Source organism: Henckelia pumila, chromosome 3 (genome assembly GCF_033568475.1).
Source record: "Henckelia pumila isolate YLH828 chromosome 3, ASM3356847v2, whole genome shotgun sequence".
Taxonomy (NCBI): domain Eukaryota; kingdom Viridiplantae; phylum Streptophyta; class Magnoliopsida; order Lamiales; family Gesneriaceae; genus Henckelia; species Henckelia pumila.
In genome coordinates this window covers 33,452,718-33,479,736 of record NC_133122.1, presented here as the reverse complement: position 1 = coordinate 33,479,736, position 27,019 = coordinate 33,452,718, and the positions used below count along the sequence as shown (strand labels likewise).

Here is a 27,019-nt window from a genome sequence, read left to right as displayed (position 1 = left end):
CTAAAATTAATTTAATTTAGAACAAAGGAAAAAGAATTAATACAAATATCTGAAGAAATGTTTTTTTAAAAAAATGGAGGATTGTTATGGAAAAAGAGAAGAAGAAAAGAAAGGTCTCATTAATATGTTTTTTTTATTCAATAGTTATGTAGACATGTCTTCAATTATTAATTAGGCCCAAAACATGTAACTATTAATGAAAGACGAACCTTTTCAAAAAATACTGGGATTACATTGTAATTTTTTAAAATGCTAACAAAGTCCAGCCTATATTATAGTTCCCAACAAATTTTGGAAACTAATAGTAATTCAGGAGATCATTCTTTGAAGTCTTTAATATGCTGGAATAGCTTAATTAATGCTTATTTAACAAATCCAAATCTTTTAATTTGACAGGTTAAATTAACTATTCTTAAATGGAATTTATGATAATTTGAAATTTTAATGGAAATTAGTGGCAAATTGTCATCTATTTTACTGTCGATATCACGTAAAATTAGCTTGACATAAATATGTATCGACAAGAAAACTTTATAATTCTAAAAGGTTTCTTTCTTAGTCGTTGGGCTCGATATTATTTGGAATTCCTGTTTGTTTTTTGGATTTGAAAACGTTTAACAATTGGAAATTATTATTTTTTATTATTATTTTTAAAAATCATTGCAACAGATAATTAATCAAATCAGATTATATATATTAAATATATTATCCTTTGAACAGCAAAAGGCAAATGTAAAACTCCAATATAATTAAAAACTAAAATAATTTAGAAAAAAATTCGAACCAGCAAGAAATGGAAAACAAACAACAGAAACAACATGAAGTTGAATCTGCAACTTCTTGGCAATACGAAAAAGACAGACCAAATGGAGTAGGCAACACATGTGACAAGATGTATTTCAGAATAAATCCAAGACACCAAACACCAGAAAAAGCCAACATGAGAAGATTAAAGCAACTAAACTGATGTATATTATTACCATGAGAAGCAGCAAGAAAACTCATATAAAGAAAACAAAATGAGTGAGAAAAGTAAACAAAGAAACAGGACAAAAGAAACATCTGCAACCCAAACTTAGAGAGCCTTCTATCTCGCATTAATTTTGAAAGAGGAGGAATCACGATTCTCAAAACTCAGAAAAGTTAGATGAAATCACAATCCTTGAAACCTAGAAAAAGATACAAGCATCAAAGGGCACCATTCTTTCACCTCTGATAATTTTCTAAAAGAATGAATCACAATTCTCAAAAAAGAGGGAGGGGAAGAAACAAGAATTATAGTAACGTTGACGAACAGCACAAAGTGTAACAAAAAAAAAGGATAAAAGAATACCAGACAGAACAAGAAACCAAAGTCATTAACTACGTGGAATGTATACAGCCACCAAGAGATTTCACAATAGTAATAACACTACCATCAATGTACACACGCAGTTGTTGATGTTCACACTTACATTCATGAAATATTACCCTTCTCTACTCTAACCAAATCCAGAACCTCTTCAGCAGAAACACGCTTGCAAGGATCGATTTCCAGTAGGTGATGGATGAAATCATACCCCAGATTTATTGTGCTCCAGTCCAACGACCCGTTCCGTATTTTTTCGAACATGTGTGCTCTTTCGGATTGAGTGTCCATGCGATAAACCATCTCAAAAAAGATCAATCCGAGCGAGAACACATCGGTTTTTTCATTTATATAAGTGGGGGATCTAGTCATTTCTGGAGCAAAGTAGGAAACATTTCCTACCGGTCCAGATGTCATCATGGAACAATCAGCTGCTGCCCTGTCAAAGAGTATGGCTGAAAGAAAGAATTGGACAGAGAAGTTAAATTTAAAAACTAAAACAGATTAAATAACTTTATAAAATTGAACTTACCTAAACCAAAATCTCCTATTTTGATGTTTCCATCAAAATCCAGCAAAATGTTCTGCTTCGACAAATCTCGGTGGACTATGCCTTTTTCGTGAATGTATTTGAGACCTTGGAGCATCTGTGCGAAATATTTTTCAATCAGTGTTCGTTGCGGTGGGTTTTCTATGACTTGTTCCAATGTCCTACAAATCAATCAACAATTTATCATAATTGATTCCAAAAAAATATCATTCACTCTAAAGCAAAGAAATTGACTTTCACCCGTGGCAAAATTCCATCGCTAAATATAGCATCTTTGCTGGTCGTGGTGAACCAGAAATATCCGTTCCATAAGACTCCTCATCTGTAGAAACTACTCCATGAATATCCTCAATCCAAGCCTACACAAAATTATTAAAGAAAACGAATTATCAATATTTTCTGAATGACGCAGGTCATGATCATAACGAGTTGCTTAAAAAAACCGCAAACTTGCTTGATTGTAGCGGACAACGTTGGGATGATTTAAACCCGCCATAATCTTCACCTCCCTAAGCATTATGCATTTCAAAACAAAATTAATGACAACAAACTAACGTTTAAAAATTTCACATGCAAAGAAAGGGAAGAACTCACCGGATCACCTCATCTTCTTTATCTTCGTAGAATCGAATCTTTTTCACAGCATATGTCATCCCATCAATTTTGTGTCTACATTCAAAGACACGGCCAAATCCACCTTTTCCTGTTACAACAAAAAAGATCAACTCATCATTGATAGGTGCATAAAACCGGATTGAAGTAGGTTCTGAGTTAAGTATATACAAGCTAGTTATGTGCTACAACCCATTCACCTGCATATATGCATGTCAAGAAATGTTTGTTTATGATAAGGGAACCATTTCAAAAGTTAAACAATCAAGAAACTAATAAGAATTGGTATAATATAAACCTGCCAGATAATGTTATTACCTATTACATATTAAAAGCAAACACAGGATCAACATAGCTAAAACCAGCAGAAAGAATATAACTCCCAATAGGGTATGGTAAAGTCAGAACCAGGTCACACAACCCAGTCAATAATCTCTCACTTTTCACTGTTCAAAATTTTCTGTTTAAGGTAACCAAATATAACTCCCAATAGGGTGGCCTGACTGAACAAAAGCCCCATATTGCTGATGGATACATCCGTTTTAATGTTGTGATCTGAACCGGATACCGAGACATATCTGAATTTCATATTTCACGAGAATGACAAAAAAAGTGGAGCTTTTACATGGGTCTGTTTCTAGAAAACTTACCGATTTTCCTCAATTCTTCATACGTGCATCGATAGTATGAAGATGAAGGAAAGTCTTGGCTCTTACTGCTCGAATGATCAGATCCATCATTGCAAGACTTGCAAATATAAAGACAATTTTGTGTTAAAGGAAAAGATTGGGGTGTTCCTCTTCATAAACAGATTTAATTACTTGTGAACCAAAACAACTCACATTTTTTGAAGGACTATCAGGGTAGTAACTTTTAACCGCACCCAATATGCTTCCCATCTTTCCTTCAGACTTGATGATGTCGATGAATTCCGGCTACACGTGAGAAACGAGGAATATGATTTTATCTTCCATTGTATCATTAAAAATCATCATTTTCATAGCATAGTTAGGATTAAAAGCAACCTTACCAACGTAGAAAGAGAAAGAAAGGGTCGTAGAGTATCTTAAGTGATGCGTCACCAACTAGAAAACCATCAACATCAGGTTTCGCAGCCAATTCCTTACAGTTGCCACCATTTACAGAACCTGTAATTCAGTAGCATTTGGTAGCAAGTCATTTGCAAATGGCATCCGGCAGTTTGGATTGAGGTAGTCGAACTAGAACTATGTTTGAGTAATGAAAGTAAACATAAATGTTGTGGTTGCAACATTAGTCTTCTCGTGCAAAAAGAGAGAGAGGTAGTGTATGGATGACAAGTGTGTCATGGATATGTCACGCTAGTTCTAAAAGCAAATAGAGTACTGTTTCTTAAATTTGCATAAAAGTGTTGTTCCATAAATTGGCTAGACATTGGACATTACCTCCATACATAATCCTGGTCGAGGCTGCAACCTCAGAGCTGACATTTGCTTGAAGCCATTTTCTCAATTCACAATGTACCTGGACATCATTACATAAATTGAGCTCACAATATTCAAGTTCAAGGAGTGCCAGAACCAATACACAAATTTATCTGTCTGCTCCGGGGAGTGGGGGCTGCAGTGGGCCAGGATATAGAGTGAATAAATTGATTTTGGCAATAATCGTGTGTGTTTATTATGTAAATATGGAATTGTTGAAGTCAACATACTTCCTGAGCCTGGTCAGGAGCGGCAACCTTCCCAGTTCCGATAGCCCAAAAAGGTTCATATGCCAAGACGACATTAGTCCAATCAGCCTGAAAATCAAAATGATTTTATGTTGTGAATGAAGTCAGGTCATGTTTGGATTAAATTATTTAAAATCCATGAATTTGAATACATTTGCATTGTTTAGATAACTTCATAAAAAAATCAAATTCATCTCTCTATTTCTTCACATTATAATTATTCTAATTAGAATGAATTTCAAATCCTTAGAATATTGGAAACATTTAAAAGCCATTGTGATTGGTACAACTATAACGTAAAAAAAATGCAGATGTATTTGAGTTTTCTCTATTTAACTTATTTAACAATGAAAATAAATTTGAACTCAATGGATTTCAAATGACTTCAAACCAAATGCAACCTCAAAGCAATGCAAACAAAAAGATTATTCTGAACCCTGAACAAGAAGCAAAATTTCCATGCATGCCCATACAAGGTCATCAGTTAACTTAGCATACTGTTATTTCCCGGCTCAATTTACAATATCTCACCCGGCTTTGGGAAAAAAAACAAGAATTACTATTCTCATTTAGGGGTGAAGAAACATGTTTAAACCAGAAGGATGAGAATAATTCCCTATATATGAAACTGGAAACATGATGCTAAAATCAGAAAGTCTCCCCAGTCGAACTGACCAAGTGCTTCAACTACACAATAAATTTTCATGTAACTAACCACTTCAGATTTAGAGTGCAAAGCTTGTGGAAGCAAAAAAAAAAAACTCTTGAAATCCTACTAAACAATTAAACGAAAAGAACATGAAAAGTGTCACAACGGACAAGTGAGACGACAATTCATGAACATTTGCTCCGAGCACTCAAAGGAAGCACTTCATGTAGCCGAATGGGTAGCTAAAATAACAAGGCAAGTACAATATAAAGTTAAAAAACAACCCAACCAAAGATGGAACTGCCACATCAGTTGTATATTTAGCGGTGTTCAGACTACGACTAACTATTTCCCTTGAGCTTTTGAAAAGAAATAAATCCAATGCTGGTAATCTAGAAAAAAGTGAGGAGGTGGAGTGAACATCACAGAAACATACATTACGCAACTCAGTCTGTCAGTTACACAGAAAACATGTGTTGAGACAAACGAGAATGTACAGAAACATTTTAACATGAAGTTTCAGAGATTCTAGTTCGAACTGTTCACTTCATTTCCTCGAATTCATAAAGAGATGCTTCATAACCAGTTTCATATTTTACCGACAAGAAAATAGCAAAAATTAAAATCCCAAGAACTGAAGATTTATGCACCTTCGACGCATAGGTTTTTTTTATGAGGAAAAAAATGGAAATAGAGTAAAGTTCAGATAGTTAACCAGGAAAAACAAACTTAAACAGAGTCACAGAACAGTTCTTTGAGACGACTCAAGTACCTGCAATAGCCTTCGTCTGTGCAGCAACAACATCAAGAGTTGATCCTGATTCTCTCTCTTCAAGGGTCTCTCCAACACAAGCAATTACCTTCAAACCTTGACCAAGTGCATACGCAACTTTACTTCCAACAAACTGAAATGAGAAGTCAGCACAAAAATATATAAATTTTAAGTAAAAACAGAGTAAGATCCAATAACTAATATATAATTCAATTCCATTTATTATAAATCACTGGGATGAAATACCTCTTTTGATTCTGCAAACAAAGCTCTCCTTTCAGAGTGACCAAGAATTACCCACGGTATTTTCAGATTGACGAGCATATCGGCACTAGACAAAAGAACACATGATTTATGAACCACTGTCAAAGTAAACTCATAAAAAATGCTATTACATACATTCCGAGTGGGAATGGATGTCCAAAATTAAAATTGAATAAACTAACAGAAAGCAACCATTTCAAACTACAGGGAATAAGAAAATGAGGTCTCTAGACAAGTACTGCGTAAATATATTATTTACTAGGAAAATTATTTCAAATGTCAAACGTTATAGAAAACATAAATCCAAAACTTTCTAAACTCTAGTAATTAAACTACAAAGGCTGTGTGTGTCTGAAGACAAAGAACAAACTGAGCGCGATGCAACTTACTGAAGCAAGGGTTACTAAAGAGTAATGTTCTTAAATTTAGATATGTTAAATAAATTAGGCCACATATCATCCAAATGTACTTTTAAAACAATTGAAAAATACATTTGATTTATTGGTCTCAAACAAAAAATCAATGACCACGACAATTTATTTCATCTTGTATTTAAAACTTTTGACTTCAGCCTTTAAACTGCATATAGGCATGCGCTTCACAGCCTCGGCCATGGCACATGCTTTGCATAAAAATCGCTGAATTACTGCACCTTGAGCCTAGGTGTGGATGGCTTCTAATACCTATGTGCTAAACGCCTAAACCCATTGATCTTGCAGACATGCAACAATAAAAATTAATAAAACATATTAAAGATGACATACCTAACCTCACCAGTGTAAGCACCCCCTTTCTTAACCCAACAGTTCTGAGCAGCGACTTGAAAATCATGTCGAAGGAGATTTTTTACGACATGAAGAAAAACAAAAGGAGGGCTTACAACCACCTCTGTAGGGCAAAACATCAATGTGACTCCAGCAAGTAATAACATGAAAATCTAATTTGCATGATTGCATAACAGAAAGTGCTTAAGCTAAAAAACCAAAAAGAAAGCATTTGAAGTTGCTAGAAATGGACGTCCTAATATTATTGGAATTTCATTTAAACTAATCATATGCTGGTTCAATCTCTAGGAATAGTTCCGCGAAACAATTTTAAATTCAAATATGAGTGGCCCAAGCTCATATACAGGAAATTGTATTCAAAATCAAGAATGGAAACTTTAGGTAGTTCAAGGGCACAACAGAACACGATTCTTGGTCTTTGTTGTATACACTATACAAGTTTCTCAACAGAAAAATATTAATCTCTTGCTTTCAGAGATAAACATGCAAGGTTTATGGAGCTTGAATCCTCAACATTAAGACTTAGAAGAATGTAGGGAACAGAATACTCATGCAAGGTCATGTCATAAATTGCTGTTACTTAAGCTTTCATCTAATTTCTTCTACATCCTGAATAAATTCCGTCATACAGCCAAGTATGTTCGACTAAGATCACTAGAAGTGCTCGACAAGAAAATGGGTATTGGTAGTGAATTTTTAAAAAGAAGCGCTTTTTGAGCTCTAATTTTGGTTTTTTTTTTTTAAAAAAAATAATAATTTAAATTTAGCTTGAAAAAGTATTTTTTGTTTTAACTACCAAAATATTCATCCAAACACATTATAAATTACAAAAGTTTTTTTTTTTAAAAAAATGCTCTTTTAATTTGGCTTTTGATATCAAACGGGCTCATATCGAAAAACTCGATGAGGCTTTGGATGTGTAGATTGGAATGAGCCATGAGTAAATATTTTGTACTGGCTTTTAGAAATTATTGGCGTGATTTTGATAAATCGTATGCCCGGGTCGATAGAATATTTAAGGTAGGCTATTGATCAAGGCCGGGCTTATGTGGGTATGACAAGAAATATTCTGAGCTATCACCTTTCCACCTGTGGGGAGATCTGCAAACAATGAAAAGCAAGAAAGCTTGTTAGTGGGGGGCTGAAAGATTTTTCGACGGGACCACCCTGATAATTAAGTCACACCAGGATAGAGAGTGGGCTTAAGGAAATATGAGAGTAATATGATGATTTTAGGCAAGTGAAAGTAAAAATTGTGATTCCTCATGGAGGCTATTTATAAGCCCTGAAGTGAGAGGATTGCTCTCATATTTCCGGGTATTGACCACGATTTTGCATTTTGAATGATCAAGTTGGGATGCTCGGGGTCATGACATCGTGAAAACGTGGAGAGATCATGCTCGTGAAAAATGGATACTGACTTCTTCCTCTCCATCCTTCTTTTGAGAATTGCGATTCATTCTCTTTGAAAATTATCATAGACGTAAATGGTGCCCTTTGATGCTTTTATGCTTTTCTAGGTTTCAAGGATTGTGATTTCATCTAAATTTTCTAAGTTTTGAGAATTGTGATTCCTCCTCTTTCAAGATTATCAATAATGCGAGATAGAAGGCTCTTTAAGTTTTGGTTGTAGATGTTGTTGCTTTTCATGTATATGAATTGTATGAGGTTGTGTTATTCCTTGATCGCGTGCTTTGATATATTCTGACAACGTTTTTATATACCTTCGTGTGGTTATAGGCATACAGTTTAGTTGTTTTGATACTCAAGTTGGCTTTTATTGCATTTGGTGTCTTGGATGGATTCTGAAATCCGAGTACATTTGGTTCTGTCTTCTTTCTATTGTCAAGATGTTGCAGTTTTCAATTTCATGTTTCTGTCTTCATTGCTGGTTCGAATTATTTTGAAGTTATTTATTTTTTAGTTATATTAAAGTTTTACATTTTCCTTTTGTTGTTCAAAGGATAAAATTTTTAATATATATATAATCTAATGTGATTGAGCAAATGATTTTTAAAAATAGTAAACAAAAAAAATTCAAATTGTTAAACTTTCACAACTCCAAGGACTTCCAAATAAGATCAACCCCAAAGAATAAGAAAGAAACTTTTAGAATTATAAATTTTCTTGGCAGATACATATTTATTGTACAATTAGATATGTGGTATGTCTAAGATTAAATAAGAAATAGTTTATAATGTCAAGCTAATTTTACGTATCGACAGCAAAATAGATGACAATTTGCCACTAATTTCCTTTAAAGTTTGAAATTGGCATAAATTCTATTTAAGAATAGTTAATTAGACGTGTCAAATTAAAGGGTTTGGATTTGTTCAATAAGCATTAATTAAGCTATTCCAGCATATTAAAGACTTCTAAGAATGGTCTCCTGAATGACTATTAATCTCCAATGGTTTGTTTCAAAATTTGTTGGGCCCTATAATATAAGTTAGACTTTGTAAGCATTTTTAAAAAAAATTGACAATATAATCCCTGTATTTTAAAAAAGATTTGTCTTTAATAGTTATATGTTTGGGCTTAAGTTGGAAATCTCTTCTCAGGTCCAAGTAGACATGTCAATTCGGGTTGAACCTATCGAACCAATTCGCCCTGTCATTAAAAAATAGCGGTTTGGGTTGAAGAATTGACAACTCTTTTAGAGGCGTGTCGGGGCTAGTTGGCCCTCCAATTTTTTTTTTAAAAAAATTTATATTATAATTAATATTCTAAATATTTTATGTATTATTGATTGAAATATTTTATATATGATTATAAGTTCTAAATGACTTGTATAATTTATGTTTAATTGATTAATTTAAAATTTTTATATTATTCATAATGATTTATTTATTTTTAATTATTTTTTAAATATGTATATCATTTATAATTGTCTATGTATCATTTTTTAAATTTATTTTTATTTTTTAAATTTTTATTGAATCTTTTTTATTTTTTGGCAGGTTGGTCCGCCCAACTCACAAACAACTCATGACAAATTAGATTGGGTTGGGATATTCCCAACCCGCATCAATTTGGGCCGACCTGTTCCTCCTGATGGTGAACCAAGGCAGGTTGAGGGTTCTGGGGTGGACCGGCCCGAATTGATATGTATAGGTTCGGGGCCTAATTTTACCAATAGTTCGATTAATCGATCTTAATAATTCAAGACATGTCTACATAATTATTGATTAAAAAAACATTTTAATGAAACATTTTTTTTTGTTTTTTTCTTTTTTCATAACAATCCTCCGTTAAAAATCGATATTATTTTGCATTATAACTATTATGAACAAGAGTAATCTCATGTGCAACAATCTTTTATATATATATGTATATATTTTTGAGAAGAGTTAATCTGATCTATACTTATACATAAATGTAAAAAACAATACTTTTAAGGGAAAATTGCAAATTTAGTCCTGTATGTTTGTTATTTTGTGATTTTGGTCCTTTATGTTTTCACATTTCAGTTTTAGTCCTGTATGTTTTGATTTTTGGCAATTTCGGTCCTTTTTCTTCGAAAATGCTGACGTGACACTGTACACGTCAGCTCCACATCAGCATTGAATTGATGCCACGTCAGCGCCACATCGGAAAAAGGACTAAAATTGCAAAAAAAATAAAGATAGCGGACTAAAACTGCAATATGAAAATATAAAGGACCAAAATCGCAAAATGACAAATATACAGGACCAAAAAAGAAATTTTCCCTACTTTTAATATAAAAAACTATATTTTTACTCTATTGATCATATATTCACTCAAATTATACATGATATTTAATAATAACAAAAAACTAATGATATTTTGTAGTGAAAAATAATATATTAAACAAACAAAAGTCTTTTTTAAAAGGCGAAGGGGCCTCCAAACCAAAAATAAATTTTATTTTTTGGTTAAATATTATATTTTCATAATAAAAAACAAACTTCTCTTTGCACAGTTATTTATAAATATTTTATAGAAATGATTTTTTTCAAAATAATTTAAAATTTACTCAATGAATAAATGGTGCCAAACAATTATTTTAGAAAAACTTTTTATAATTAAAAAGTCGTGTAATTTGTTTTTCGTTATTACTTTTAACTCTAAAAATATTTTAAAACAAATATGAGTTACTCTCTAAAAATTATATTCGAAGATTATTCTTTAAAAAAATATTTTTTTACAATATAACAATTTTTTTTTGTCCAAACACATAATTTTTACTTTTTCAACTTATAATACACTAAAAATATTCTTATAATACGTATGAAAATACATGAAATTTTGTTAGACAGATGTATATATGATGATGTCGGAATTTTACGTCGGGTTTGGTCTAGTAGAATAGATACACCAATTTTTCTTCAAATCAGGTCGGGTCGAGTACCAATAGGTCATGCACAAGCAACAACTAGGTCAGGGGATACCTAAAGTATTTTCGTCGTGACCCCTAAAATGCCTAAATCAGTGTACTGAAGGCGAAGGGTGTGATGAATGCAAAAAAAGAAAAACTTGTGAATGAATGAGTGCGTAGTGAATAATGTGTAATGAATGAATAAAACCATAACCGTACATGTATTAATGGGGTGAATGGAGTAATTTATCTAGTCGAAATTAGAGGTGTCAAAACGGGCTGGCAGGACGGACCGATCCACAACTCGTCGCAACCCACCATTAGACGGGCCGACCCATCTTTAAGGCGGGTTGGGAAAATCCCAACCCAACCCACCTATTTTAAGTGGTGGGGCGGGCCAACCCAGCAGGCTTACATGTAATTTTGCGGGTTTTGACGGGTCAACCCTCAACCCACCCCAGCTCACGATTAGGCGGAGCGGTGTGGGCCGACCCACCTTTAAGGTGGTTTGGGAAATTACCAACCCAGCCCACCTATTTTGTATGTTGGGGCGGACCAACCCGACGGGCCTAGCCCATTTTGACACCTCTAGTCAAAATATAAAATGTCTTAGAGTATGACTCTTCATTCATTGGACCACCATTAAGTTTATCCCTATCTTGTGAATATCTATAAATGGTCAAGTTTATCTTGAATGCATATGAGTCCTACTTGAACTAGAAAAGTACGCACATCCCATTGGGCCCAGCTTGGGTCGGCCCATTAACGGCAGCCCAGATCATGATAAGACCTAATATATGAAAAATGGTCCACACCGTATCTCCTAATAATGGTACTATAACCTTTGGGCCAGCAAATATAAACCCACCATGAATGGGTTCGGGGTAAAATATTTGCACGAGGTATCAATAGTACCTCCTTGACCGGTCTAAAAAAGAATGAGTTTAAACCTAGTATAAACAGGAGACCGAGCCCATTTGTGTTTCTTTTGGATGGCTCCACTAGTAGAATTTATGTCTTTTACTTCGCATATTAACTGAAGTTGTAGATAGAAAAGTACCGAAGTAGATACACGTGAAGTAATAGGTACCATTTTACTTCGCTTAATAACCGAAGTATTAGGCATGAAATTATTGAAGTAATAGGGTACCATTTTACTTCGCTTAATATTGGACTGGTTCTGAAGTAAAAGCATGCCTTTTACTTCAGCATTTACATTATGTGACGAAGTAATATAACATCTATAACTTCGCCATTTACGTTGACTGACGAATTAAATGCGCATATTTTACTTCGGCAGTTTTCTTAAGTGATGAAGTAATAGAACATATATGACTTCCGTTGATTCATTAAACGACGAAGTAATAGAACATATATGACTTCGGTATTTACATTGAGTGATGAAGTAAATGTTCTATTTAACTTCAAATGTTATGTAACTTAGCGAAGTAAAAACATGCCCTTTCTGCAGCAGTTTCATTAATTGACGAAGTAATAAAGTACATATGGCTTCGGCTTTTACATTGATTGATGAAGTAAAAATATATGTATCACTAAATCAACATTAAACAATTTTATCTTTCAATGCATCCTCATCCTTATCCTCACAACATCTTCTGAATTCATCTTCTTCTTTGTCATGTTTGGCTTTAATTTCATTAACATCAGAATCATCAGCAACAACTCTCTGATCCTCCATCGCCATGTAATATTCCTCAGTTACTAAAAAATTTGAAGCAACTCAAAGTTAACGACTAATGAATTAGATTTCAAAATCCAACACATAAATTCCATTTGTTGCTCCTGAAATAGATCCTGCTTCCAAATGACCAGAATAAACCAACAAACCCTTTAAATAACCGTACCAAGAAAATGGAATCCCACTTCTCCACCTAATCATCACCAACACTTGCACTCATACACACAATTAATCAACAACATAAATCTAAATAAATACAAAGAACAAAAAATTCGGAGCAAAAAGAAAAAAAAATCAAGAACATGGTTGAAATAATTAATCACCTAACTTGTCTCCCACAAAGTTGAGAGCACTGATAATTCTTTAGTATTATAAATTACATGCATGTACGAAATTCCCAAATAAATAAATTGTTCGACCTACATATGTCAAAATTATATACAATTGTTGCCTTTGAAGATCTCGACCAAATTCAATTCGTCATCATATCATACTTATTAAAATATATATGTATATAATTATCCAATTATCCATAACACTCGTTTGCAACTAGTTTTTTGGAATCCACTCGTCTCCACATTTCTCTTGTTAGATGACTACCTTATGATAAAACATAATTCATGAAAAACTTGAAAACAAAAGGAATTCAACTGAAGCTTATCAGCTATCGTCAGACAATGATAATTTGTGAAATAATTTGAAATCAACCCCAAAAATGGCTAGTTATAAAAAAAAAGCTTGCTCGCATAAGATGCAACTAAAATTTTATATCTCGGCATACCTTTTATTTGCAGGTGCTATCCTAATATTAATACATAATTCAACAAACAAAAAGTGAGTGATATCTTTCTTGCCTTGGAAGGATACACCCCATTCAAAACTTCGACTCAAAATTGAGTTGAACCAAAACACATTCAGGCCATAACAACTTTATCCAAAAGAAATAATCAACAAATATTGTGAGACATGTGACACAAAAACACAATTAAAATATTATGTACTTTGCACATAAAAAAGTGTAGTAGTATAGTTGGTCACAAACCTGTGCAAGCCAAAGCAGTTATCAAACACGATATTAGAACCTTCGGTAATCAAATTGATCTACACTTCAGTCAATTAATAAATTAAGAAAGATCCAATCTGTTTTTCCATCCCCGCGTCACCTCCATTTAGATCTCTTGCGACTTGATCACACCACATAGGCATTTAATATCAACACAACATGAATAGAATAAAGCTTAAATATAAGAAATTTAGAGCCCAACATTACGCTAATTCTTTCCTACAAGGGCTGCAAACAAATATAAGTGCATAGATATTACTACTGATATAAGTGCAGTAAAACCTTGGAGAAGAATTTTTGCGCATGGCTCTGAATCTGCACCAGCAAAAAATAAGAGGATTACTAAATATAGGATTATGAGTACTAAAAATTTCACTGAATTAAGAGACATTCAAAAAATTAAGAACCTGGGTTCGTTAAATAATGCATCTTCAACTCATCACTGGATTCTGATTTCAGACTAATTTCTGTAAAACCCATGAGTATTCATGTTCAAAATCTAATCAAGTACCGAAGGAGGAATCATCTGAGTTGATTGAAATAATAAGTTTGTTTGTTTTTCTAAATCCTATATTTTTCTTGATAATAATAATATCAGTTAAAATAAAGCCTATGATGTTTTGATATCCAAGACTGTCCCTCTTTGGCACCGTATAATTTAATACGGTCCTTCTCTAAGGCATGCTCTCGGTTATTAGCAAGATCATTGTCTGGACGAATTATATACTCTTCTTTGTATGTCTCACCTCCAACATCCAGACCTTCCACTAATAAAGCCATTTCACCTGTGAAGGAGAAGAGCCAAAACAAAAGAAAATCAGAATGTGGTGTGCTTACCTGAAAATATATTTCATCATTCACCGGGGAAATAAATATAACCAAAACAAACAAATTGTTGCATAATTGTAATTCTTGTAGGCCTCCAAACTTAAAACGATCTCAAATCTTATCTATTTTGTGAAATTAATCAAATATATGGATGAAATTTTCAGTAAAACAAACTGAAGTTGACTATTCAAAGCCGACACCAGCACAATAAATTCTTCAAAAGAATATGCTAGTACGATTATAATCTTTCTTTCTAATTCTGAAGATCTCTATGAATGCTGAAAACTTGAGCAGAATTTTGACATACGAAGATTTCATCAACTTAAAGCAAATTAAGAAATGAATCAAAAAGATACTGCGTTTGATTCTTTGGCCAAAATAAACTAGGGAGAATACCTGATATATCTTCCCTTTACTCACAAGACATCTTGGAGATTAAGGCAAGAAAAACGCAGCTAGAGCCCAATAAATAATGGAAGGAATCGATAGTACCCCAAGAATCAATCTCCAACTAGGGGAATCCATCAATGACATATACCGAAAACCATACAATACGACAGGAACATGCCAGCATAACCCGTGAACTATGGAAGTATATTTAGTAATCCTCTTATTTCTGCTGGGGCGGTCTCAGAGATATAGACAGGAACAAGAGTAACAACAAGATCGATCCCAAAACCATCTAAAAGCCTTGCCAAATGAAGTACAGATATAAGTGCATAGATAATAATTTTAAAAAATTATTAGCATTTATTATTTTTTACAAATACTAACCTCCTTCAACCCAAAGATTAGATTTCTTTCCACGATACGCTGGTGTCTTCAATTCCCTTTTGTTTCAAAATCTGGAAATCGATGCTCAGACGTATACTCCACAGATTTCCCACCAAAACCAATACAATCCTTTGCAAGAGTGGAGAGATCCTGAGCTTTCTTGAAAAGCCCTCTTCTCCTCTTCGAAAACGTAACCTGTCTCGATGTCATGTTATCGATTCTCTTTATCTCAATCTTCTGTCTCACCATTTTACGTACTCCTCTAGCTAATTCTTCAATCTGTAAACAAAACCCATCTATATATGTATATATATTCAGTTGTTATAACAAATTAATGTATATGGGTTATTGGTTTAAAAAAATTAATATTCAAAGTGGGGAGTTAATTAATAAAGAGGAAAGCATATCTTCAAGTACAACACATAATCCGAAATTAGTGGAAACCCTCGTATATTCTAGCCAAGAAAATATTGGAATATTTTATTTATACAATATAATAATATTATACAAATATAGTAGATGATATATTTATTTAGATCGAGAGTTAAGCTTTTCCGGGTTTTTAACCAAGAATCTTTCTGCGGGACAACATTGTTTTTGAGTAAAAATGGAAACTTTATCAGTTGCTGATTCAAAGAAAAGATTGATGCATGAAAACACCTAACTTGCTCAAGGGAAAGCTAAAGAGAATACTTCTCTGAAGTACGAGGTCAGTGTTCTTGAGAAGGAGCAAGACATCCGGATTGAGGACAGGGAATTTAATCGTCGAACATTTACTCAAAAACAACTCGAGGAGAGTGTAAAAAAATTTGCTAAGGTGGAGTTAGAATGTCAAAGGCTACGCCTCCTTGTCCAGAAAGGGTTGCCTGGACCTGCTGCTTTGGCTAAAATGTCTTGCTCATTCCGGATGTCTTGCTCCTTCTCAAGAACACGGACCTCGTACTTTAGAGAAGTATTCTCTTTTTCATAAGATTCCACTCTCAGCATGAGGGCATTAAGATCAGCCTCTACATGAGTTCTATACACCGGTTTGTGCAATTACTCTCGGGCAGCTGTAAATAAACTCCTAAACCAGTATCAAGATAGAAAAACCAAGCCCCCAAACCAAAGCAGAACACAAGCACTAGCAGCCACACCCTACAGCTCGGATACAAACACTAGTGCAGGCAATGGATCGAACATTTAATGTGCAGCGAAAGTGAAACACGGGCAACAACGGGGGACTCCAAAACCAACACCAAAATGATAACAAAACTTCTCAAACAACGTACAACTAGATCACTAACAACCACACATTCGTCAAAATCGCAGTAACCCCACACAATTCAAGAACGAACAAGAGCAAGAAACGTGATAGCAGTCAAATTCCCCATCTCAAAATGAAGGGACAAGGAAAATAAAAAGTGATTCCAACACAATAATATCCAGTAAAAATCAAAGTAGAACGATACCAGTGAGCCTCAAACACGCAGGGATCAAGAAACGCCCAAATGCAAACATTAACTCTGCGCAGACTTGAAGCCGTTAAAATCCAAGCTCCAGCTCGCGTTCTATCCCCAATCTATCTATCAAAATGCCTTGAATATACAGAATAAATCGAGAAAAGCCGACTCCCAAGCCCCCACATCAGCCACCCATTCTCGTGCAAACAGCAGCAACTCTCAACCTCCTCCGATAATGGGAACTCGGATCGCTTGGGATTCCAGCTTACATACTTGTCAGGTGAGAAATCTGAGAAAATAGTCTTTTTTCCCTTGGTTTTTGAATTTGGACCAGGCTTTGTCCCAATCTGTAGAGAATTTATCACCTTCAAAACAAAAACGTAGAAAATACTTAATAAGAGTGAACAGAACCCAATTTCAGTAAAAAAAAATTTATAAAACTCATCCAAAAAGTACTTTTAAAACCCAAATCTATAGGAAAAGAGAAGGATTTATACTATTATTTCATCGGCGACAGCTCTGGTGGTGGTGGAAGGCTGGAATTGTAAATCGGCGGCACGCTAGGGCTGAAGAAGGGGATCGCTAGAGTTTGGAAGAAGAGGATCGATGGAATTTGGAAGACGGCAAGCAGCTCTTAGTGATGGTGGAAGGCTGGAGTTGTCGATCGACGGGTGCTAGGGCTGAAGAAAGGGGATCGAGGGAGTTTGGAAGAAGGTTACGGATTTTAGATTTTTTAAGATTTCACCGATAATCGAAGGTTTTATAAAGATAGATATTTTACTTCACAACTTACCATTAAAAATTTATTTTTTTACTTCGGCAAAAACATATCTACCGAAGTAATATGTCCTCAAAAAATAAGTGAAGCCCGTGTTTTTTTAAATACCGAAGTAAAATGTGTGTTTTTACTGCACTTGTGTTATTACCGAAGTTGTTTATTACATATTACTTCGTTTTTAGTAATTTCCAAAGTAAAATATGCCGAAGTAAAACATATCTAATTTTACGTGATATCGACAGCAAAATAGATGACAATTTGCCACTAATTTCCATTAAAGTTTGAAATTGGCATAAATTCTATTTAAGAATTCTTAATTAGACCTGTCAAATTAAAGGGTTTGGATTTGTTCAATAAGCATTAATTAAGCTATTCCAGCATATTAAAGACTTCTAAGAATGGTCTCCTGAATGACTATTAATCTCCAATGGTTTGTTTCAAAATTTGTTGGGCCCTATAATATAAGTTAGACTTTGTAAGCATTTTTAAAAAAAATGACAATATAATCCCTGTATTTTAAAAAAGATTTGTCTTTAATAGTTATATGTTTGGGCTTAAGTTGGAAATCTCTTTTCAGGTCCAAGTAGACATGTCAATTCGGGTTGAACCTATCGAACCAATTCGCCCTGTCATTAAAAAATAGTGGTTTGGGTTGAAGAATTGACAACTCTTTTAGAGGCATGTCGGGGCTAGTCGGCCCTCCAATTTTTTTTTTTTTAAAAAAATTTATATTATAATTAATATTCTAAATATTTTATGTATGATTTATTGAAATATTTTATATGATTATAAGTTCTAAATGACTTGTATAATTTATGTTTAATTGATTAATTTAAAATTTTTATATTATTCATAATGATTTATTTATTTTTAATTATTTTTTAAATATGTATATCATTTATTATTGTCTATGTATGATTTTTTAAATTTATTTTTATTTTTTAAATTTTTATTGAATCTTTTTTATTTTTTGGCTGGTTGGTCCGCCCAACTCACAAACAACTCATGACAAATTAGATTGGGTTGGAATATTCCCAACCCGCATCAATTTGGGCCGACCTGTTCCTCCTGATGGTGAACCAAGGCAGGTTGAGGGGTCTGGGGTGGACCGGCCCGAATTGATATGTATAGGTTCGGGGCCTAATTTTACCAATAGTTCAATTAATCGATCTTAATAATTCAAGACATGTCTACATAATTATTGATTAAAAAAACATTTTAATGAAACATTTTTTTTTGTTTTTTTCTTTTTTCATAACAATCCTCCATTAAAAACATTTCTTCACTATTACCATTGTTTAGAAAGAATACTACCATATTCAAATATTTGTATTACTTTTTTTTGTTTGTTCAAAATTGAATTAATCATAGTATATGATATATAATAAAATTTCATATTATCGATATTATTTTGCATTATAACTATTATGAACAAGAGTAATCTCATGTGCAACAATCTTTTATATATATATATATATATTCTTGAGAAGAGTTAATCTGATCTATACTTATACATAAATGTAAAAAATAATACTTTTAATATAAAAAACTATATTTTTACTCTATTGATCATATATTCACTCAAATTATACATGATATTTAATAATAACAAAACTAATGATATTTTGTAGTGAAAAATAATATATTAAACAAACAAAAGTATTTTTTAAAAGGAGAAGGGGCCTCCAAACCAAAAATAAATTTTATTTTTTGGTTAAATATTATATTTTCATAATAAAAAACAAACTTCTCTTTGCACAGTTATTTATAAATATTTTATAGAAATGATTTTTTTTCAAAATAATTTAAAATTTACTCAATGAATAAATGGTGCCAAACAATTATTTTAGAAAAACTTTTTATAATTAAAAAGTAGTGTAATTTGTTTTTCGTTATTACTTTTAACTCTAAAAATATTTTAAAACAAATATGAGTTACTCTCTAAAAATTATATTCGAAGATTATTCTTTAAAAAAATATTTTTTTTACAATATAACAATTTTTTTTTGTCCAAACACATAATTTTTACTTTTTCAACTTATAATACACTAAAAATATTCTTATAATACGTATGCAAATACATGAAATTTTGTTAGACAGATGTATATATGATGATGTCGGAATTTTACGTCGGGTTCGGTCTAGTAGAATAGATACACCAATTTTTCTTCAAATCAGGTCGGGTCGAGTACCAATAGGTCCTGCACAAGCAACAACTAGGTCAGGGGACACCTAAAGTATTTTCGGCGTGACCCCTAAAATGCCTAAATCAGTGTACTGAAGGCGAAGGGTGTGATGAATGCAAAAAATGAAAAACTTGTGAATGAATGAGTGCGTAGTGAATAATGTGTAATGAATGAATAAAACCGTAACCGTACATGTATTAATGGGGTGAATGGAGTAATTTACCTAGTCGAAGTTAGAGGTGTCAAAACGGGCTGGCGGGACGGGCCGACCCACAACTCGTCGCAACCCACCATTAGACGAGCCGGCCCATCTTTAAGGCGGGTTGGGAAAATCCCAACCCAACCCACCTATTTGAAGTGGTGGGGCGGGCCAACCCAGCAGGCTTATATGTAATTTTGCGGGTTTTGGCGGGTCAACCCTCAACCCACCCCAGCTCTGTTGGAAAACTGGCTTTCAGATCAATCACGATTGATACCCGGTGCAGCGGAAGTTTAAAATTTTTAGTATGGAACAATTCCATAGTGTGAGTATCAACCATACGATTAAATTATATGTGCGTGTAAAATTAAATAACTATTATTAAATTTTACCTTCAATCTCGAATCGAGATTTATGGACACCACACAGATTTCTCTGCGCTTCTTGTATCTCCCTGGAACTGATGATCGAACGCTTCTTCAATCAGGTCCACGAATGGAGGTTTAATCCCTCTGATAGATTGCACTAGAAAATCTATCAGAAGTTTTCTGCGAAGAGAATTAAACGAATTTGATTCGCTATTCCAGACTGCAATTCAAAATCACAGACCGGAATTTCTCAGGCAGAGAAAGGGAAGGGGCGGCCGAACTGAGAGAGGAGGCTAGGGTTTTTTTTTCAAAAATCCTGTCTCTCAAATTATGACCTGTTGTGTCTAATTTTTGTACTGCAATAACTTATTTATAATGCAGGCCACTAACAGCTTATGGCCCATTAGTCATAAGTTGAGGCCCGACAAGCAAAGCCCGCATGTTCAGAAATTAATATAAAATTCATTGTGACTCCGATTGATAAACCGATTTTACCAATGTGCACAGAAACCATTTCTGCACATTTTAAAGTCAATATAAATTTTCCTGAATCCGAATTCAGTGGTTTCCAAAAATGTCCATCCCTATGTCATTTTAGGAAATCCTACTCCCTTACTCTTATTTAAGATGTCCAACTTCTTTGTTCATTAAATTTAACTCTTTAAATTTAACTATCTCAACGGGGATTAAATATCCATTACTCTGTGTGACCCTCAATGGTTCAGGGATACAACTAGACGTGGGCTCACAACTCCTTGTGACTCGGAACAACACTTTCCGACTTGCCCAACGAATCATGGTAAAGCGCCTAGCAACATCGCCCCATGATTCCCTAGGTATCACTGATAGTGCCTACAAGAACCAGTAGATTTTGGTTAGCGTACAGTACGGTCCCTTCATCCATATATCCCGATCGAATCAACAACCATTGGTATATCGACAGTCGCTCAAGATTCGATAACTATGCAATACATCTTGAAGATCAAATTAGTGACATCGCATGTGCTACTAAGAAACCATTTCTTAAATCACATCAAGTACTCTGGCCAGAGATTTGTCACACTAATATCTCCTCAGATCTCATAAGATATCCACACTCGCAAGTATGTGGTGAATCCTTGACAACAATGCATCGACTCCTATATGTGTTGTAACTGTACCCAATCCCGACACCTTATGACCCCAATAGAGTCGGTAAACGAGTCAAAGCACAACACTAGCATATAGAGTCTCCATGATGTTTCAAGTAGTAAGGACTAATGGTGTACAACCAAAACCGCGGACTTTATCCACTCGATAAGTGATAACCACTTGGAAACTCCGGATAGGGTAGTTCGATTATTCATCCTATGAATATCCATTTGCATGCTTCGAACATCTCCATGTTCCCTACCAATGAAACGTGGTACTCTGCATCGCAAATGCTAGTCTCAAACTCGAGCGATCCTTATCCTTATTATCGGACGGCTCAATCGACTAGGAACAGTTTAGAATATACAGTGACTATAAGATGTATTTCATGATAGACATCCTCATGTTCTACCACATCTTACATACACTATAGTATATTCAAGGTCTTTATCAAAACAACAATGGTATATCACAATATAACAATATGAAGAAAGATAAAGTCATTGTCATTAATAAAAGTGTAAATTATATTAAACAAAAGATTGTTTATACAAAGAGTCATCAAAGCCCATAGCCACAAGTTGGCTCACTGGGCACCCACTCTTTCAAGCTCATGATTAGGTGGAGCGGTGTGGGCCAACCCATCTTTAAGGCGGGTTGGAAAATTACCAACCCAGCCCACCTATTTTGTATGGTGGGGCGGGCCAACCCGACGGGCCTAGCCTATTTTGACACCTCTAGTCAAAATATAAAATGTCTTAGAGTATGACTCTTCATTCATTGGACCACCATTAATTTTATCTCTATCTTGTGAATATCTATAAATGGTCAAGTTTATCTTGAATGCATATGAGTCCTACTTGAACTAGAAAAGTACGCACATCCCAATGTGCCCAGCTTGGGTCGGCCCATTAACGGCAGCCCAGATCATGACAAGACCTAATATGTGAAAAATGGTCCACACCGTATCTCCTAACAATGGTACTATAACCTTTGGGCCAGCAAATATAAACCCACCATGAATGGGTTCGGGTTAAAATATTTGCACGAGGTATCAATAGTAACCTCCCTGACCGGTCTAAAAGAAGAATTAGTTTAAACCTAGTATAAACAGGAGACCGAGCCCATTTGTGTTTTTTTTGGATGGCTCAGATCAAGATTCGCGTGATATGCTTTCAATGAACGACCCAGATGTCTTCTGACGGTCTCTTCCCGAGGCTGGATTGCCCTGACATCTCCTGACCCGACCCATTGATCAAAACTACAATAAACGGCCTGGATTAATTCACAACTTCTATAAATAAGCGGTAAAAAAATTTATATTCACCTTTTATCCTTGCACTGTTACACTGCCAAAATCGCGAGAGCGCCCCGGCCCGGGCTGCATATTGTTCGTGTTAATCTCGAGCTCCAACATCACAACTCTCCTTTTTGTAAGTCTTACCTTCTTCTTGTAAAATTAATGTCTTCCCTCTACGAGTCTTCCCTTAGGGAAATAGTAGAATACATTGAGGCATCCCCTTCTCCCACTAAGGATCCTGAGCCCTAAAATTCTGATAATCCAGAAACAAACCTTGATACATCTGAAACTTGAGAGGAAAATTAAGACGTTTTCATAGACTTAGGTCTGACGAATCCCGATTAGCTGCTAAGGGCAAACAATGGTATGAGTTATTAGCCTCTCATTTGAGACCAGGCATGGGTCCCATTATTAGAGAGAGGTCGGGTATGTATGAGGCTTATGACCTCATAATCCCGAGCCGCAAGTACCGGGCTCTCTCACCATCCCTTGATTTTTTAAGATTCAGCCTAGACCAGGTAAAAATGGGTTTAAGGTTTCCCATCCCGAGCTGTGTGTTACTGTGAGACCCCGTTTCTAATCTTCTAATCTCGAATAATTAAACACAATCGAACACCAAGAACCACGTAAAAATTAATAAATTTTTTTTTTGATTACCTTGCGCGCGCGCGAGGTCATCAGCTCTCGCGCGCGCAGGTGATAAGTGCATTTTATGCACTTAATTTATATATGATTTGACTTGGATTTTGTGATATATCGAGTGGATATTATGCGTATTTGTTGTTGTTTTTTTAAGTTGCATGGATTTGAATAAAAGTAGCAAGAAGAAGCGGAAGGAAGAATTATAGACAGCAAAGTTTACAAAAATACTGGAGCTTCTACGGACATTCAAATCCAATCTCCACAGTTCAAATTTCAGTTTAGTATGTTTTGAAGTTGATGTCAAAATTTCAGCTTGATCCGACGGCTAGAACTTAAGTTATGATTTTTACAAAAATGCTGCGCAGATGGTGAAATGGAAGAACAAGTAGCGCCCCAGCTCTAGTTTTCAAGCGCTCCAGCGCTCGTAAATTCATGTCCAGAGCGCTCCAGCACCGTATTTTGAGCGCTCCAGCGCTAGACGTCCGTCATTGAAAAATAAAATACGAAACTTGAGCGCCCCAGCGCCTAATTATTAGCGCTCCAGCGCTGCGCAGTGTCCAAAATTTTGGAAAGTTTTTAATCGAGTTTTAAAAAGAATTTTAGGACTTATTCTGAGGGAGACGAGGGTTTAGAGAGTTTTCAGAGCATAGAGACGACTAATGAGAGTTTTGAAATGCACAAGAGCTCAAGAATTTGAGACGAAGACGGAAGACGGCGGCATCCGGCGACGGAGAAGCTTTATTCTAATTAGTTCTAGTTTTCCTTTGAACTCTGTTTTCTAGTTTTATGGATTACTTGAAGAACATGTCTTATTTGATTTTGAATTGCATTATGAACTAATTTCTTAGTCTAGAGGTAGACGGATCTTGACTGGAAATCATGATTGAGATATTTTGATTTATATATTTGAATTCTTCACACAATTTATTTGTGTTTTCCTGATTTTAATTTTTTCAATTTACTGGCCATAGATTGAATGATAATCTATTTAGAATCTATCACTCGAGAGAGGAGATTTTGAATACGGCATAGGAAAATACATCTTTGATGTTTATATTGTTCGAGAGGCATATAACTCCATAGAAGTCATTAGAAGAATGCTTGTGTTATTTACCGGATTTAATAATTGAACTTTGATAGAGATATTGAGTTTGTTATTGAATACGAATTTCTACTTGACACTCGAGAGAGGTATTAGAAAATAATAGGGATTCTTGGCTAATAAACTAGAAGAATTGATAATGAAAATCATTAGAAATAAATTGTGGTGGACAGTCAAGTGAAGTCGAACCTCTAGCATTCATCGCTTATTGAATTTTTCATCTCGTGAGCTCGTGGTTATTTAGTTTTGTTTCTTGCAAATTTTAGTTTTATAATAATCAAATCATTTTCGTAGCTCTACATAGGATTAGGATTTGATTAGTTGCAAATATTTTATATAATATCATTTATTCATTCTTCGTGGGATCGACTTGGACTTAATTCCTATATTATAATTTGACATTGTGCGCTTGCGAGCGAAAAACACGCAACAAGTTTTTGGCGCCGTTTTCGGGGATTGAATTTTATTTGATTTATATTAAATTGTGCTAATTGGTCTTAATTTTGATTTAGAGCATTTTATTTTATTTTGTTGGTTCTAATTTTAAATTTTTCCTGTCTATGCAGTTTATGCGAAAAATCCAAAGTTACGACTCACTGCTCTTTGATCCAAAAATTGGGAAACCTGCTAAAGCTTTCAGAAAAGCTAGAAGAGAAGAGTTGCAACAAATGACTGAAGAAAGGGAAAGAGCTGTCAATAATGCTCCGGTGCCGATCAGAGATCACTTTTGACCGGTGATAAATACTCATTATTCTGGGATAGCTTGGCAGAACATCACGGCGAATAATTTTGAGTTAAAGCCAGCTCTGATTAATATGGTGCAGCAGAATCAGTTCAGGGGTGCAGCTACTGAAGATCCAAATTTGCACCTGCATACTTTTCTGGAGATTGCTGACACATTGAAGATTCATGGTGTTACTGAGGACACCATCAGACTACGATTGTTCCCGTTCTCTCTTAGGGACAATGCTCGTTGTTGGTTGCAGTCACTACCTCTTGGGAGTATCACTACATGGGATGACATGACATCCAAATTTTTGGCTAAGTACTTTCCTCCTGTCAAGTCTGCCCAGCTAAAAATTAAGATCACTACTTTCAAACAGCAAGATTTTGAGAAGCTTTATGAAGCTTAGGAGCGGTACAAGGAGTTGTTTAGGAAGTGTCCAAACCATAATTTTTCGGATTGGGAACAGATTGAGTTATTCTACAATGGTTTGAATGGACCAACTCGTATTTCTGTGGATGCTGCAGCTGGAGGTTCAATATTTTCTAAATTTCCTGAACAGGATTATGAGATGCTTGAGAAAATGACTGTTAACAGCTATCAGTGGCCGAGTGAGAGATCTGCAATAAGGAAGCCTGCTGCTGGAATTCACGAGGTTGATGCATTCACTGCTTTGACTGCTCAGATGACTACTATTTCTACACAGTTGGCTGCACTGACCAAAGGGAATCAAAGTTCTACTGAGACAACATCACTGGCAACTGCCGTAAATTCTGCTGATGGATTTGAGAGTGTGGAGCAAGCTCAATATGTGAACAACAAGAATTACAACAATTATCGAGGTAATCCTATACCCAATCAGTATCATCCTAGTTTGTTGGAAAACTGGCGAGTTCCCAGACCAATTACGATTGATACCCGGTGCAGCGGAAGTTTAAAATTTTCTCATGGAACGATTCCATGGTGTGGGTATCAACCGTTCAACGATTGAATTATGTGTGTGTAAAATTTAAATAACAGTTATTAAATTTTACCTCCAATCTCGCAACGAGATTAATGGACACCAACAGATTTTATCTGCTCTTGTTGTCTCTCCCTGGAACCGATGAACTCCTTCAATCAGGTCCACGAACAGAGGTTTAACCCCTCTGATAGATTGCACTAGAAAATCTATCAGAAGTTTTCTGCGAAGAGAATAAACGAATCTGATTCGCTATTCCAGACTGCAATTCAAAATCACAGACCGGAATATCTCGGGCAGAGAGGGAGGGGTGATCGGCCGAAAATATTGAGAGAGGCTAGGGTTTATTTTCGAAAACTTGCTCTCAAATTTATGACCTGTTGTGTGTAATTTCTGTACTGAAATAACTTATTTATAATGCAGGCCACTAACACCTTAGGGCCCATTAGTCATAAGCTGGGGCCCGACAAGCAAAGCCCGCTCGTTCAGAAATTAATATAAAATTCATCGTGACTCCGATTGATGAACCGATTTCACCAATGTGTACAGAAACCATTTCTGCACATTTTAAAGTCAAAATAAATTTTCCTGAATCCGAATTCAGTGGTTTCCAAAAATGTCCATCCCTATGTCATTTTAGGAAATCCTACTCCCTTACTCTTATTTAAGAAGTCCAACTCCTTAGTTCATTAAATTTAACTCTTTAAATTTAACTATCTCAACGGGGATTAAAACTCCATTACACTGTGTGACCCTCAATGGTTCAGGGATACAGCTAGCCGTGGGCTCACA

At 34.8% G+C, this 27,019-nt stretch overlaps 1 protein-coding gene, 1 non-coding gene and 1 pseudogene across 2 annotated transcripts; all 3 read right to left on the bottom strand.

Annotated features, from left to right (window-relative positions):
- Positions 1-1,456: 1,456 nt before the first annotated feature.
- LOC140888426 (uncharacterized) lies at positions 1,457-3,030 on the bottom strand. The gene is made up of 6 exons (XM_073296102.1): positions 2,958-3,030; positions 2,493-2,601; positions 2,353-2,407; positions 2,139-2,257; positions 1,881-2,059; positions 1,457-1,803 (listed from the first exon to the last, which is right to left on the bottom strand). Exons 1-6 carry the CDS (start codon positions 3,028-3,030, stop codon positions 1,457-1,459), a joined length of 882 nt encoding a protein of 293 aa, XP_073152203.1.
- On the bottom strand, positions 2,393-12,735 carry LOC140888425 (triosephosphate isomerase, cytosolic-like; annotated as a pseudogene).
- A 12,878-nt stretch (positions 12,736-25,613) lies between these two features.
- On the bottom strand, positions 25,614-25,719 carry LOC140893988 (small nucleolar RNA R71). Its single transcript, XR_012153545.1, has one exon. It is a non-coding gene; the product is annotated as a small nucleolar RNA R71 (small nucleolar RNA).
- Positions 25,720-27,019: the final 1,300 nt, after the last annotated feature.

What these genes read in the sequence shown, in the direction of transcription:
- LOC140888426 (XM_073296102.1), bottom strand. Translation starts at nt 3,030, where the DNA reads ATGGGGCTTTTGTTCAGTCAGGCCACCCTATTGGGAGTTATATTTGGT. An exon ending in GCGATGGAATTTTGCCACGG is followed by an intron (nt 2,060 to 2,138) that starts GTGAAAGTCAAT and finishes ATTGATTTGTAG; the next exon opens with GACATTGGAACAAGTCATAG. An exon ending in AATAGGAGATTTTGGTTTAG is followed by an intron (nt 1,804 to 1,880) that starts GTAAGTTCAATT and finishes TCTTTCTTTCAG; the next exon opens with CCATACTCTTTGACAGGGCA.